A 16,957-nucleotide genomic window follows, 5' to 3' on the forward strand; every position below is an offset into this window, starting at 1 on the left:
TTTGCAATTAACAAGTCTCGTACAATATACACATGCACATAAATGTTTAACATCTTCATTAAAACACCTTACACAAATAAACTTCACAAAATATAGAATTGAAATAAAACATGCTCGAATATGGCATACATGTCGGCTGGTTCATGTATCATTAGTTGGAGACATTTGATAAAGCGTACTTTATTATTATAGAATATAAGATTGTTAGTTGAATTTTCAAACATGTATTAGCTAGTTTTTGTGGAAACGACCGCATGTAGTGCTCGTGTCATTATGAATAATTAATGTATGTAAAAGTTTTATCGTGACTCGACATTCTTCACTTGCAGACTGTTTATGTTTTGTAAGATATGCTAATTCTATAGGAAATGCTAAATACAAATGAGAGGAAACAATTTCTGAGAGTTTAGATCAAATGGGTGAACTACAAATTTAAAAACAGATGCCCATTTACTGAAATCCACTGTTTTTAATTAAATTTTTTTTCTTGTATGGTAGCAACAGTTGCTAGTAGCTAAACTAATTATTTGCCCACCAATAAGATTCCTTCAATTTCATCAACATTCCTTCTATCTTAGCAGCCTGCAGTGTTACACTGCGACTCTACGTCTGCTATGATAAACAGATAGCATCATTTTTCTCAAGACTTTTAACGGTATATTGACAAATTTCTGATTTGAACAAGTTCTTCACTCCTCTCGACAAAGGTACGTCTGATTTACACGAATTTTGCCATATATAAGTAGAGACGTTTGTTCAAAGAACAAATTTTTTTAACTGTTTGGTTTCTGATGTCTGATAAAATGACTAACTAAGCGTTCAAAAATATATTAGCGATATTCCCAAAGGGATTCTTGTTGCTCTTATGATAGCTACTAAGTTCGTCTATTCTCACAAAATAAGATTCGTACCGTTTTAAATGTCACTATTTTCAGACATGGGATTTCTAGAGAAAAACTGTTCTGATATGAGTCATAACAGGTCCCTGTTAGTGTCATATATTTTCTATTAACCGAAACTTGTACTTAACCCTCTAAAGGCCATATGTAGTGAAATACATCATAATATAACTACGCCATACGGTCTGCGTTAAAGTACTCAAGATTGACAAACTTTTAGGCGGACACACGTAATGTGTGTAGCATTACATAATTTCGGAGAGTTTAGATGAAATGGGTGAACTACAAATGTAAAAACAGATGTCCATTTACTGAAATCCACTGTTTTTAATTAAAAACTTTTCTTGTATGGTAGCAACAGTTGCTAGTAGCATAACTAATTATTTGCCCACCAATAAGATTCCTTCAATTTCATCAACATTACTTCTATCTTAGCAACCTGCATTGTTTGACTGCTACTCTACGTCTGCTATGATAAGGAGCTTCACAAATTCTAAAAGCAATCGCATTGAAAATAAATGATACATTCACAAATGATACATTTCTCGTCTCTTGTTACTTCTGCTACGATTATTCAATATTGCAAGAATACTTCTGACAGATGGCAAATGCCTTTTAATTGTCTGAAACAAATATTTGAAGAAGTAAGAATTTTTTTAAAACTGCAAAGTTGCATTCCTCTATTTAGCTTTTTTGACTTTTTTTATTTTAGCAGTTCTATCAAAATGCTCATAAATTTCATTCAATTCAGAAATTATGTAATTTTGAGAGTCAAACTTCTCTCTACGACTGACAGATGTTGTAAAGCAGAATATCATGTATTGCATAGCGGCCTCGTGATTCTGTTAAACACTGCGCAACAGACTATTTTGCACTCAACTTTGCTGGCTTAGTTAAGCAATATGTCTTTCCCATTCATCTGGTAAACTAAGTTCACATGAGCAAGTTTGAAATCAACCCATTTTAAATTGTTTCTAAACTGCCTTGGTGAATTTCATATTTTGCGTCATTTAATTATAATGGACATTGAAATGTATTATTTCACTCTATGCTTTCGTTGCCTAGAAACCTTACATCTATTTATGCAAAACAAGTTATACGCGGGTGAACTCTACTTATATGAATTGTTGTAAAATTAGTCATTGTAACGAACAATTTGTCTAATCTATTGCAACAATATTCAATCATCATCAATTTTCTGAAAGTAAACGTGAAAATACTTTTTGGAGAAAGAAGTTAAAATGTTACGTAATTGTAGAAATCAATACTTGATTTATACATCACAAAAAAGGCTAAGAACAAAATGAATATATGATTATATTGATGATAAGCCTTTCATAAATAAAGTAGAAATTTTATTACGAAAGCTTTAAAGAAATTAATAATCGTTCACCTTCTAACAAATAGAAAATAAAGATGATATCAAGCTCAACAAAAGCGTTTCTTTGGTCTCTTATAATCCTGTCTATTTGTGGGCAAATAGTAAATGGAAATGACGACATATCAATCTGCAAGAAAAGCTTAGAGACACTAAAGGATAACGTGGAAGAATGGATGGAAACCTGCGTTGATAAAGATGGCAATGACGATAACACAACTGCATGCAAGGAAGTAAAACAATACAACAAAGAAATGATGCAAATGCAAACAGAAATGTGTTTTTACGAAGGTATAAACTTTAGATTTGATAAATTTTCATAGATTCTTGTTCATAGCACTAAAATAAAAATATGCAACAATAATAGGTAGAAGTTATGCAGTCAATCTAATTTCAGTTATTAGTAATATTTCTACAGTGAAAAATTCTTTCTAAAAATACTGATTCTGGTCTTTTACCAAATATTATGATCGTAAAGTCAATAAAAATTTGCATTTTTTTAATCCACTCGCATCGTTGTTATTTATAGTTTTTTTTATTATTTATTTAGAATTTTATCCAAAGCCATATTTGATTATTATGAGCTTTGATAAAGTATACACTGTCGATTCTATTACTGGAGATATTCATGTCAGCTCTATTAATGGATCCAGTAAGAATAAATTTGACCATGCATCAAGATATAATGACATCGAAATTGATGTAGTTGAGAATGTGCTTTACTACATTGATGACAAAGACATCAAACGAGGAAATTTTGACTTGACTAGAAACGAAATTTTTGCGAAAAATGTTTCTGCTCGTGATATTACAGTTGACTGGATTGGTCGTCGTATCTTTTACATTGACTCCACAAACATTATCTACCAAATTTGTTTGAAAAAGAAAATTACAAGTGTTATGAGGCTTCAACCAGGCTTACAATTTTCCAGCATTGCATTTGACTCAAAACATGGGTAAGGCGATATTGAATTTTTTATTAACTTGTTAACGCAAAATTACGAAACTATGTCAGTCTATTGGAGGCTTTTCTTCAGTAAGGTAAGAGTTTTATTTTTAGAGACGGTGTTTTAATTTAATAGAAAAGTTGAATTTTAGAAGTCCGTATTATGGTTTGTTATTTAAAGGTTTAATAATAGAAAAACATATCTATTTTCGAGGAAAAACAAAACTCGCTTTTTCCCGAGGAGCGAATATTAAGTATTTTGTTGGCTATAAAGAAACAAACCTCATATATTTCGACAGATTTTATTAAAATCAACGTCTTTCGGAGAGATTTGGCAAGAAAAATTTTATTGCGTTACTATATGGCATTTCAAACCAACTGCAATGTTAAACACATTTCGTGTGATCATTCAGCACACATGCAGTAGAAAATAACATGCAGATCATGAAATTGCAAAAATCGACAGTGATATTTATGTTAAGGAAGGAAAGAGCTTTGAGAAAAAAAGGTAACAACGAGGGATCAATGTTTATATATGATGAAGTCATTAAATGAAATGAAACAGAGCGGTAGAAACTGAAAAAAATATTAAATAATTACTTTGCACATAAAACTTTAGTCAAACACTCACAGAGCTTGGCTTTCCCCAACCTATAAAAAAGTAGTACAACTTCACTGTGCAACTTAGTGTTGTACATTTAATTCCATTACTGGCTTCGCTAGCCACCTAAGAGCTTTTTCTTTGTCAGAAAAGCAATTTGCTTGACGCCTCCATGGTAATCATATGCTTAATAAGATATGCCCTACAAATAAGATTTCAACAAATTGGGAGCATTGTTGGTTGCTATGCTGTGCTTTTTTGTATACTTTTTTGAGGCAGTGTAAGAGATGTGCAACAATATCAATACGGAATGACAATAAAGTTTTAAAATATTCACGAATGTGGTGAACGTAAAAAAAATCAACTTTTCGTTTTGTAATGAAGATAAAAAGAACTACACACATTCCGACGTAGTTAGTTTTCAAAAAATGTGACAATTTAAAAAAACATCATCATTATATCAAGTTTATAGTTTTTTCAAGCTTTCTTTTAAATTGCATTGAATGGCAGAGTATATTGAAAAGTCGAGAGCTGCAAATTAAGTGGCTGCACACTTCCCTTTAATAAATCCAATCACACAACCAATCAAATCACCTGAATGGAAAATCATTCCACTACCTTTAGTGCATGCATTCTTTCTTTGTGTAGCTTAGGAAAACGTTAGGTAGGTAGTTGCTCCACTGATGATGAGTCTGAAGATAATAATCATGTGATTATAAAGAAATTGGCTGAAAAGCCTTGTTGAGCGATAACTTTCAGAATATATTATAAATAATTTACGAGTTTAAAATAATTTCCTCTTCTAACAATTCCTATGAACTCTTCATTGATGAGAGCCTTCTAATCAATAAATACAAGCCTTCACTCTTCGTGCAAGGAGGTTCCATTCCACTTAACCTCTCTTAACTTCACTATATTTTACTTCCCAAATTCTTTATCATGTAATACATTTGACAACGCCTCCTTTAGTCGTAATTTAACACCTTTTGTAAATACAATATCTTGTCTTAACATGTCATTATAATTTATTACTTGCCTGAATATGTCTTGAGTAAGGACGAAACGTCAGTATAAATTCAATTTTACAACTTTTGGTCTATTTCTATGGCTCCATTTAAAACTTTATGTTAGGCATTAATTTTAATCATATTACAAGAAAAAATTAATTTTCAAGAACACAAAAATCCAAAAGAACGGTAATATATACGAGAAAGTTTTTAAAGAGTTCGGGGCAAGGTGCAATGAACGACAAGAAGAAATGGACTTTGCTGTTACTCAAATGCGTAATATATTTAAGAAATGTATTGGAGAATGCAAATATGCTCCGATGATAATCAAAACTGCCAGTTGCATCAAACATTTTTGATAAAGTAAAGGCCATAGTGTTCAAGCAGTTTTTGCAGCTTTTTTAATCCAAAGTTGTTAAAAACACGAACATGACCTTGCAATAGAATCATCATTTTCAAATAGTACCAATAGCGCTAGCTCCAGTGTCAATCTTTTTCTGATTTTTCAGAAAAATAATGAAAAAATTTGACAATTAAAAAGAGAAGGTTAGGATAGTTTAAAAAATCGTTTGTCCAAACAAACTGAAAAAAAGTATCAACAAAAGACAATGTTTGTGAAGCTATAGCTCTTTTAAAGACATTTGTAGACGATGATCCATCCAAAGAGCTGCTACGTTTCATGCAAGATGAAACTGAAAAATTAAGAAAGCTTAAAATTGAAATGACAAAGCTTTCTTTATTTATATCTACATTAAATAGTGCATATTATTTACCAACACCAAATTTTCAATTCGAACAAAATTTCCACGCATCAGCTAATTTTCAGCATTATCAATTACCAATACAATTCATTCAGCAGCCACTCCAAATTACAGCATTACTCGTTCCTACAATAATCTTAAACAATACCAATCATTTTAGAAGTTATGTGAATAAAAATAACATATTACAATTATTATGCTCTGAATCACATGCAATGTTTAATTACTTCATATATTTTAGTTCGGTTTTTAAAAGAGAGATTTCAAATGATAAAGATGATCTTTTCCTTTTAGTTACAATAGCTTTATGTTGCTATATTATCAAATCTTATGAATATGTTACATTAAACCGTCTATATATGAAGGTAGTTCTGAATACTTTGACAACATCTTTGTCTAAGTTAAAAAAAACATACTATCTTTCCTTTCTTGCATATATTAGCCTTTTTATTGTTTATATATTTCAGTACGTATAGAGAAAACTAACGTACAAAACAAATATTTTTATTAAGGTATCTATTCTTGGCAGAAAGTACAGAAGTTTTCTTATGGTTATGGAGCATGACTGCAAATAAACATCATATTTTTTCAGTTTCAATTCGGTCAATAGCACATGATCTAACGCTTGACATGGTCAAAGAGAAAATTTATTGGCGAGTTTCAAACGGAAATGTTTTTTCTTGTGATTACTACTCCCATAATGTAATTGATTTTGGAACTTCAGGAGGTCCCATGGCAATATTTGGGGATTTCATTTATATCATGACTAATGTCGGAGGAAGTGTCGTTAGTGTCCATAACACTACAGATCAACGTACGAGGCGTAAATTTTTTCTTCCTGTAAACAACGGTTATCTTGATTTGGCTGTAGCTATACACGGTATCACTCCTGACTTAAACGGTAGTGAAATATTTACTTATTTGACATAATAATGTAAGACTTGCAAAAACTTCCACGCTAATGTACATAAAATAGAAAGACGTTAAAAAGTTCAAAGTTACATTGCCTAAGTAAACGGTTGTTCTTCCTCCAAAATTATAGAAAATTTGATAAACATTAAGTTCAAAGTGCAAAATGTCTAATTTAGACGTTTTTGCCGTTTGTCTATTCTTGCCAATCTTCTTGGGTGTTAAATTTAATTCTTTATTGTTTCTTACATGATTTCAACAATCAAACTGGCTTGTAATCAGTCCTAAATAAGAAAAAATTTCATGAAAAAAGATTGAAAGACAAAACGTCCAATTTGAGCATGTTGTGCTGTGAGCTTAATATTTATCAAATTTTCTAAAATTTTAGTACATTGCAAAACAGAGTTCAAACTTTTACATCTTTGGATTAAACTAGATTTGAAACTTTTCATTTTCTTTGTGCATGCAGTTCAAATTAAAGCAATTACGAAGTACTCTCATGGTTTTCGAAATTAATTTTAATTCATTTTACATTTAAATAAACAACACAAGGCAATGCCAAAATAAACGAGTTTTGACACATTTTGCGAGAACTATTGATGAATTGATAATTTTCTAACATTTTTCAATTATCTAACTTCTTAGATACATCCTTTATAGTGTCCAAACAGCCAGCAAATTTGTTCATACTCTGTGAATTTTCAACATTTATTTAATTGTTTTGTTTTTACGATATTCGTGAACACCAAAGGTACCACCACTACATAGCAAACTTGCTAGCTGGGCACGTCATAGTGGATACTGAGTGACAAATTGTGTTCTTTGAGGAAGAATATGTTTCGTTTAAAATCACTGGTTGATTTTAATTTTGATTTTATTAATCTATATAGCGACAAAAACTTTTCGCTTTCCTTCATGTGGACCCTACACATACTATCGTAAAATTAATGGAACATTGAATTGCACGTGTATGGAAGGATTTTCAGGAGAATGTAACTCGTGCCAAGGTATGAATGTATTAGTGTCTTTATCGAGATCTTTTAATCACGGATCATGAATAAAGAGCATCTCTGTGCAGTTTTAAAACTTTGTTCTTTGTTGAGAAATCTGAAGAGTTCTCTGTGCAGTTGCTATTGTGCAAGGAATTTTCTGCATCTACAATTTACATGAAACCACAAAAAAAAGGCTCACAGCCACACATACAAGCTCATCATTATCAATACAATCAAGCAGGAAATCAGTACTAAATTTATGAAAAGCTTCAATACACTTAAAACTCCATCAGCACACTAAATTGGAAGTATATGGTTCTCTAAATGATAATAGCATATGTTAAATATTTGTAAATGTAGATCGTCCAGGTTGGTATAGTCCTGAGAAGGACTGTTTTTGTTGTTGTTGACTGACGTTTCGACAACCTTAGCGGTAGTCATCTTCAGAGTCATTTTGACTGGACGATCAACATTTACAAACTTGTAACGATACTCCCGGGTTCAAACCATCTACTTTAGCATATGTTAACATCAACACATTTTGATTTTCTCTACATAAGGGAGGGGGTAGGTTTAGGGTTAGGGTTAGGGTTAACACTCCTCCTGCAGTTAGCAACATAGCTATAGCCCTGCTAACCTAGATACACTATATTAAATAATTTTGACTTTATTATGGGTTGGTTTCTTGAACTAGGAATTCTGTAAATCCAAACTACTAGTACTTTTATATCTCGGTCTTTTTGATAAGTCTTGCTTCTTATTATTTATTCTTTTCTTCTCTATAATTTTTCTTTTGTGTCTAGCTGGAAATGTAGATAATCGATTCATGTTACTTAGTAATGGCATGTATTTCTATGTTTCATCTTTCTTCCATTATCAGATTGACCACGGTGTTATTTTATTTACTTTTCTCAATATTGACCTCATGCAATTAAATTCATGTTGCTAGATCGCTTTAGTTCTCTTTGTTTACTGTCTCTATTTCCTCAAATCAATGTTTGCAATCAGTTCTGCTGTTTTCTCTTATTTGCATTTTATTTGTTAGAATCTTTCATCAGCTAGTTTTGAAATAAATTGATTGCTCACTAGCATTGAGGATTGGTTGATTTTTTAATTCAAAGCGCTCTTTAGTAAATTCAACAACGCTTCAATAAAAAAAATGTAGGAAATTAAAGTTAGCTACATTTCATATATTATGCTCCATTAACAAGGTCTTAATACCTCCCATATATTAAATGTTGTTTAAGGTCGTCCCACATTTAACTTAAGGCTGAAACACACTGGGCAGTCGCTTCAGTCGCGCGTCCAAAGCGAATTGATGCGCACGCGTCAGTCGCTTGAACGCTAGAAACACACATGCAGCGACCATCGCGACATTTACCGTGGCGTCTATTGAACATGGCGGTGATTTTGGTTTGTTACAGACACAGATATCACTTACACTTTTTATTTTGGCCTTTGTTATAGCTACTAATATATGAATATTTACTCAGTACAAACTACTATGTGGAGAAAAGAGAACAAGCCAGTTAAAACACGCCAATATGATCATAGCACATTACGCGTATATCGTGGATAATCTTATTCTGTGCATTTAGGTTGTGCATTAGGGTTCCAGTTTGTAGCTCCTATTGTCCCTATTTGATAAGTCATATAAAAACTGAAAGATTCCAGTGTGAATTCACTATATATTGCCTTCGTTTTCCAAGGTATAATCTATAAATTTCGTATGATGCTTATGACAGGAAATATGATATACATTTAGGAAGTTAAAATGTATCTATTGGCCAATCAGTGTAAAGCGACTGAAGCGACCAAAGTCAAAAGTTCAACATGTTGAACTTTCAAAGCGACTAGCTGACGCGACTAAGCTACTAGCTTAGTAACCACGCAAAGCGGTAGTTTTAGACGCGCGACTAAAGCGACTGCCTAGTGTGTTTCAGCCTTTATGCTTATCTAACGCTTCTTTACATTTATTTTTCAGCTTTTTCATCATGTAAAGAAGCACTAAAAGATAACAGGTATAGTATGCCTAACTCATAATTTATTACGAATTCGTGTTCATTATATGGTTAAAAAAATTTTGTGTACCTTGTTATTATTTCACGCTCATTGAACTCATTTCCACGCTCACGCTTATTTTGTCGCGGTTGGTAAACATAAGACAAAAAAACATAGTTAAGCTTTGTGTAACTAGCTTTAGACAAATGACTCGACAGACATTGATTTTATTGGTTTTTATTTTTTCATTAAAGCAAATAATTATTTAACTAAAAACATAATTAACTATTGAAATAGTCTTTATCTGGGGCGGATCTAGAGTAAATAAAAAAAGTCACGCGACTGATGTTTACAGATCAAAAATTAGTCATCAAATTTAATGCTTACAATTCTATTTTGTCATTGGACTAAATCACTAAGGAGTTACGTGAGATATGCTTGTGCAAATCTAGTGTTTAGTTTCCCACGCTAGTTCATTAGTGACGATAGCAAAATCTTATACATGGCGAGAAAATCTGATTTGGAAGAAATTTTACCGTATGATCTCAAAGAATTTGACATATTGAATGATAATCGATAAATATCCAATCAACGAAAACAGATGCAAAAGTTCTTCAAATTTAAATTTAGTTTTATTGAGCAATGGAGAATCCATGAAATATGTGAAGTAATCAATATACTATGGTGGTGCATGTAAAGCACATGGAAACGGATGAACCGATGAAGACACGACCGAAAAGCTTAAAACAATCTGATGTTCAAGTCGATATGACACCCTGGCCAACACCAACATAGAGGTTGAAAAAAGTGTCAAAACTGCTGGAAAAGAATAAGATGCTATGCTAACTGAAGATTCGAAAGACTTCCATTAAGATGAGGACATAGGTCCAATTATAAATCAGCAACTTGACATTATAAACAAACGTTAGTCTGCTAAACTAACCCACAAAAAAATCAAAGAAATATGAAAAAATACGCAAGACCGGCAAATTCGAAGAAACTGAATGTTCCAGAAAGCAATATGAGGGAGTCCTATCAAAATGCAAGAAGGTTTACTGTAAAAAAATAAAATTAAAACTAACTATGCTTTTTTCTTTCATCTCTGAGCATAGATGGCAAACGTTGAAAGCACTGTCTATTGAGCATTTGTAACTGGTAGGTGACGAGTGCATCTTTTAATTCACAAAATTACTCAGAACATCAAGACCTGGCAGTAGTCAGTGCCATTTAGTGATAAAATCCTTCACCGACAACGTTACCTCTTGTCCCTTCAAGATATTAAAATTATTTGGTAAGAGCAAGGGACATACAAGACAGTAAAATAAACTATTGTTGATTATACTAGTTACCAAAAGCCGCATAAAATCGTAACATCTGACACTCTATCAAGGTGGCTTGAAAATGTTGAAAATGGCTGGAATTACTCATTTCACGGGACACAGCACCAGAGCTGCCTCATCGTCTGCAACAATATGGAACAATGCCGATATTACAAGAATCCCACAACAGGCTTTATGGATAAATACATAATTCCCTGCACAATAAAGAGAATTTTGGGCAAGCGTTTTACAGTCTTGTGCACAATACCAAATGTAGCAAAAGATCGTGTTATTATTATTAATTGAGAGTGGTTTTCTCCAGAATAATTGTTTCTTTTATAGGTTTTAACTATTGCGTACGCTCATAATCCCAATATTTTCAATATCTAACGTGACAACTTAGTGACGTAGTCCAATGACAAAATAGAAATTTAAAAATTAAACGAGGCTTACCTGAAAGTTGAATTTTGATTGTAATTTTTAGCTATTAGAAAAGGAAACTATAAGGATTCACCCACTCCCATTAATGCCTGAGAGACCAATTAGGTTTGTTTTCTCAACCTATGGGTTTTTTCTTATGTTGGCATCACTTGTAAAGTTAAACACTGAACACATGATCTGTATGCGCATATCTCACTTGAATAACTCATAGAACATGCGTTATGCAATAGCTCATAGAAATACAATAAACAAGTAAGTTAAAACAATTACATGTAAGTTTAACGTTAAATTTTCAAATTTTTTGTAATCATTAAATTCCCGATTTAAACTAGCTCGAATTTCATTGTCAAAATTTTGTTTTATATCTGAAAACGTATATAAATATCACCTTGACAAACAGATCATTTGAAATTAACCTATCTGGAAATATATTAAATGACTGACTGATAAGCGTGTTGGCTCGACTGGTTTGACCGATAATGGGGTTCAAGAACGCTAAGTAAGCCTTTTTATTAATCAATTTCCTAATCACTGTTCCATCTTGAATAATCTCGGCCGATAAACAGGGTGGCCCAACCGATAAGGAAGTGCATTGCTATTGTGTAAATAGTTCGTCTAACTTTTGTCTTATTGTCATTGGCTTTACCAACTTCAACTGATAGCCAATTGAGATAAAAGCGGATCTCTCGCAAATGATTTTTATGACGATAGTCAAAAAATATGAACTGTCCCATTCATCATTTCCAACTTAAAGCAGTACATAGAGGTGTGATTTATAGTCTCTAGGGGGTCTATACAAGACAACTTCGTAAAACTTAACTGTTTTGGATTACCATTATTGTAAATTGAATTTTATGTTGCTAATAAGTCTTAGCATTTAGCATAACATCCAACTCTTGTAAACTCCAAAGTTTTTTTTTAAAAAAGGTTAGCAAAATGTGTTATTTTTACGCAAAAACTAACTCCACCAAAAATTTCTATTGCTCTACAACGATAAAAATGGCATTTCTGAGACTTTGAAATTCAAAAATTCCCACATTCGGTGATATTTGACTGATGTTTGAAAAATCATGGATCTGTTGAGAATCGTACTTCCAAATTCGTAGTCCTCGATAAGTCACAATCGATTAAAGTAAACACGCGAAAACAAAGTTTACAAAGTTGTATTAACTAGTAAAATTCTCTAAATAACATGTACGTTCGTTACTGTATTGTACAATGGACTCCGTCTCGGTCACATACTTTTCACAACCAACTCACATCTCTTATTTTCTCTCCACTATAACTCCCAACTCTTGACGTCGTTACTGATATTTTTGTGCATGCCACTAACAAATGATGTATGAAGTCCTTTTCAGTTTCCGACAGATCCGCTCCACCTGTTCTTAATCAGTTCTAATTTTATGTTACTTTTGATAAAAATTTCTTAAATCAGTTGCATTTTTGAAATATTTCTTTTATGGAAACACATCATCTAAAACGTTCAGTTCATTATATTTTAGTAACATAATAAATTCTAAATGTTTTCATATTTATTAAATAGATAATACATAACTCTCCATCATTATACTCAATAGGGACTTTTTTATTCTTAAAAAAAGAGAATTGAAAAAACTTGATGTTTGCTAACGTTGCTTGTCATAACATATTATATTAATAAATTCTAGTAAAAAAATCCAGATTCCAAAATTGTTTTATTTATTTTAAACAAATGTAAAAGTTCAACAGATGGTGCGTACATGATAAAGACAAACACCTCACTTGGCTACAGCAAAGTATTCTGCAAAAAAATTATATCTGGTTGTTTTGGAGAAGGTTGGACACTAGTGATGAAAATTGATGGGAATAAGGTACAACTAAAATGTTTAAATTTTTCTTCAACAAGTGTAGTAGTATAAAATCATATATCATTGTATTTAATGATAAATGAAGGCATGAACAGATTGATAAAAATCTATTTACGTTGCATTAACGAGCATCATTTTTTGAAATATTACTTTTTATTTTAAATTTGATGTTTTACTTGACCTTGATTTCCATTAAATCGTAGAAGTCCTTAATATTGGATCACGTTTGTCGTTACCACTCAAGCTCGGGTTTTAATGGACACTTGATCCGAGGCAATAAATACAACAACTGCACTACAATAAATATAGACGAAGAGTTTTTTAAGAAAAGACATGTTTTGGCATCTCATGATGCCATCTTCAGTATAAGTGAATAATTACATAAATAATACAAAGTTTATATAAAAGTAATATAAACAGTAACGTAAATATATAGATATGGATACATTACAATAAGGAAATGAGATAAATTTATGGAGATTCGACTAGGGTCTTTATCATATCGGCAAGCACGTAAAGATGAATGTAGTAGTCAACTTTCAAAACTTATTCTTGACTTTAAACCATTAAATTCCCTAAATGCATTTTGCTGTCAAAAACATATTAACTTTTTCACTAACTTTTTTCTACTAAAATATTTTAATAGAAGACGATGATCAGGTCAACAGTCTCTTTTGTAATTGCCTATGACATATTTCAAAGTTAATAAGACGCCCATCAGGCACTAAATTGGGCTACTGAAGAGAGCAGTCTTCGGTTATATTTGCGTATTATATTTATTAATATATTGTTCAGTAAATCGTGTTTCGTTTTATGTATCATGCGTAAAACTGCTGCATGAAACGATCCAAGAAATATTTTGGTTGGTTTACGAGTTGTCATCGGTCTGTGCAAGCAAAGATTAAAAATGTACAATCAACGTGATAATAAGCAATTATTGGACGAGGTTGAGCATGATATAAAGAATTGTTTGGACTGAGGTCAACGTTATCTTCCAAAGCGAAGCTGAGGCGGATAACAAGGACCGAGGTCTGAATAATTTTTGATATCATGCGAAATACGAATTCAATAATTGTTTTATTATTCATTTTAACTAAATGAAATATTATTAAAACTGATAAATGCAAAACATTTTAAAATTTGCTAATTTTTATTGAAACAAAACTTGTTTATTACAGGCCTTCGCGTTTTATTATGCTGTAAATATGTTCAAAAGCAGTTTCTTCGCTTTTAGTGTTTTTCCCATTCTTTTGCTCAAAAGCTTTCGCTTATTGTGTTTAGAAATTACGGTAAACATCGCTATTATTTTATTTTTCAAAACCCTTTTTCAATGGCGTCTATAATTGTAGATAGTATTATCCGTAGATGTGACGTCATAATTACAGATGTCGAGAATTATCTGCAGATAATTGACCAATCATCGCCAAAATTGCTTACATCGTGAATTATAATGGACATTATTACAAATACGATCGAGATAGCGAAAATGGAATTATTTTATCATTATTTATTACATTTTGATGGATGGAATTTTGATGTTCACATTATATATTTCAAATACTATTTTTATTTTAATGCACAAAATAAACACTGTTTTTTCAAAAATTTTTTCATTCATTTATGTTAAGAATTTATTAAATTTAGAAAACGTTCCAATATAATTCATCGCTTTGGAGCAACAAGGAGAGTTATAAGACGGAAAATGGTGAAACTGGATTAGGTCAAAATGAAACAAAACTTCCTACTTACTGGAGCACTCAAATAAAGAAGATGTGTGTTGGAATGAAAGTAAACAGTAAAATAAAATTCATAAGTTTTGAAATACAAGCTGAGTCCTTATACGAGCTCATTGCAGACGGAAAATATAGGAAGACCACTTTGAGCCGTAGCCAATGGTTGACATTGGTTGAAAATAGCTCACTTCAACAATATTGTGATAGAGAAGGCTTTAACGTCGTTGGACTACGTGGTGGAGACGCTGAAGTAAAGCTTGGCATTTTGGGAAATAATGAAAACGAATGTATTTCACCTGACTCTTTCATTGGCTTTGGTGGATCACATGACTGTAATTTTTGCGGCGTGAACAGCTGTGGTAATTTTGTTTCTTGGAGTAGCAATGACAAAAATGTTCGAACAATGGGATATATTTTATTGCTTAGTTGTTGCATTAAAGGCATTGCTTGATATTTTTATTTTTTAATTTGTTCATTCTTTAGAAATACTGGAATGAATAAAGACTGAATTAACTAAAATAGAAAATTCACGATTTATAGTCAATACGTTTAACGCTGTAAAAGTTATACATTATTAAAATACAGAACAAAATCTTGGAGCCCAAGATGTTGCTGTAAAAGTCACTACGCAAGTTTACAAGTTTCTTACAGTAGCAATGACAAACAAGTTCGAGCTATGGGATATATTTTTGTTATTTAGTAACTGTTATACAGGCAATGCTTGACGTTTTAATTGTCTCATTTCCCTCATGGAAATGCAAAACCAAACCAAATCGTAAAAGTTATACTTCATTAAAATAAGATTAAGATAAACTTCATTGCAAACTAAATGAATGTATATGGTTTTAATCGAAATGCAACAATTTCCTTGTATTTCGGAAATATGCTATAAATATTTAGTTTTTATGTCGAACAACTCTTTTAAATGCAGGAGAACAGCCAAAAATTGCTGTTAATTGTAAGAGTTAAAGGACAATGTTTAAGCCGCTATATTTTGTTCTTGACTGTACTGTTTTGTTTATCCGTAATGTTTTACGTGCGTGTTTGCGTGCACAATGTACAAGTACACTTTTCAGTTAACTTTATAACTTGTGAATGAATACAAGTTTTGGATGGATCACTCATGCATTTTACTTTTGCGCAGTTTGTGACAAACATTCGACAATGATATGGCATCGCAATTGCAGAACGTAACAAAGAAAATCCAAGAGCGTGTCTAAGACTTTAAATTTACGGTCTTTCGTGATAACATCAGACGGAAAATACCTAATATGCTTGTTAGATTGATGACATGAACGTCAAGTACACACCAAAGATATCCGTAAAATTAGAGTTAACGGAATAGCTGCGTCTGTTTCGGGAATGGGAGTTAGCTTTCACGAACACGCTGCACGGATTTGTTGTCACAATGCATTGGCTATAAAAGCTGATGCACAATGAAATGCTGCTCATAATTAGAAAGGTATATTTCAGTTTAGATTTTTTTCTAAACATGTATTGCTCGGTGTACGGTTGCAACAGCGACTTTAAAATAATAAGAAGAATGATGTTCATTTCTTTCAGTTCCCTCATGGAAAATCAGAAGCACAGCAGAAGAGAAGAAAAATATGGATTGATTTTTGCAAAAGGAAATCACTCAAGCCATTGGCGAACAGTAGAATTTGCTCGCTCCATTTTGCTGAAGACGCGTACGAAACAGGGTGCACAAAATATTTCTTCAACAAATATAGTGCGAGGAGTCATTTCGAGTACGGTTAAAGAGCAATGCTGTGCCAACCTTAAAAAAACCATTATCTGTAACCCCATCAAACAAGCAGCTTTTGTCCGAAAAAAGGCAACGTAATAAGTTGATTTTTTACTTCATTCATATGACGAACATGCTAACAATTATAATGGTTGACAATGGTTATAACATTATCTGCATAACTCCATACAACAGTTCCACGACTTTCAAAACTTATTCTTGACTTTAAACCATTAAATTCCCAAATTGCATTTTGCTGTCAAAAACATAATGACTTTGTTCACTAACTTTTTTCTACTAAAATATTTTAATAGAAGACGATGATCAGGTCAACACTCTCTTTTGCGATTGCCTATGACATATTTCAAAGTTAATGAGA

General features: G+C 32.0%; 1 protein-coding gene across 3 annotated transcripts; it reads left to right on the forward strand.

Annotated features, from left to right (window-relative positions):
- Positions 1 to 579: 579 nt before the first annotated feature.
- On the forward strand, positions 580 to 15,454 carry LOC124457372. 3 transcript variants are annotated; one of them, XM_047007634.1, is made up of 9 exons: positions 580 to 707; positions 2,307 to 2,568; positions 2,828 to 3,233; positions 6,105 to 6,493; positions 7,392 to 7,508; positions 8,121 to 8,123; positions 9,475 to 9,514; positions 12,975 to 13,104; positions 14,746 to 15,454. In XM_047007634.1, exons 2-9 carry the CDS (start codon positions 2,316 to 2,318, stop codon positions 15,283 to 15,285), a joined length of 1,878 nt encoding a protein of 625 aa, XP_046863590.1. In that variant the 5' UTR covers positions 580 to 707; positions 2,307 to 2,315; the 3' UTR covers positions 15,286 to 15,454. The 3 variants fall into 3 exon arrangements, with proteins under 3 accessions (XP_046863590.1, XP_046863592.1, XP_046863591.1); XM_047007636.1 differs by having other exon boundaries at positions 6,105 to 6,472; XM_047007635.1 differs by lacking the exon at positions 8,121 to 8,123 and having other exon boundaries at positions 9,478 to 9,514.
- The last annotated feature ends 1,503 nt before the right edge of the window (positions 15,455 to 16,957 follow it).

The sequence above is a fragment of the Xenia sp. Carnegie-2017 genome, unplaced genomic scaffold (assembly GCF_021976095.1).
Source record: "Xenia sp. Carnegie-2017 unplaced genomic scaffold, XeniaSp_v1 HiC_scaffold_6, whole genome shotgun sequence".
NCBI classification, from domain to species: Eukaryota; Metazoa; Cnidaria; class Anthozoa; order Malacalcyonacea; family Xeniidae; genus Xenia; species Xenia sp. Carnegie-2017.

What these genes read in the sequence shown, in the direction of transcription:
- LOC124457372 (XM_047007634.1), top strand. Translation starts at nt 2,316, where the DNA reads ATGATATCAAGCTCAACAAAAGCGTTTCTTTGGTCTCTTATAATCCTG. An exon ending in AGAAATGTGTTTTTACGAAG is followed by an intron (nt 2,569 to 2,827) that starts GTATAAACTTTA and finishes TTATTTATTTAG; the next exon opens with AATTTTATCCAAAGCCATAT. An exon ending in TGAAAATTGATGGGAATAAG is followed by an intron (nt 13,105 to 14,745) that starts GTACAACTAAAA and finishes TATTAAATTTAG; the next exon opens with AAAACGTTCCAATATAATTC.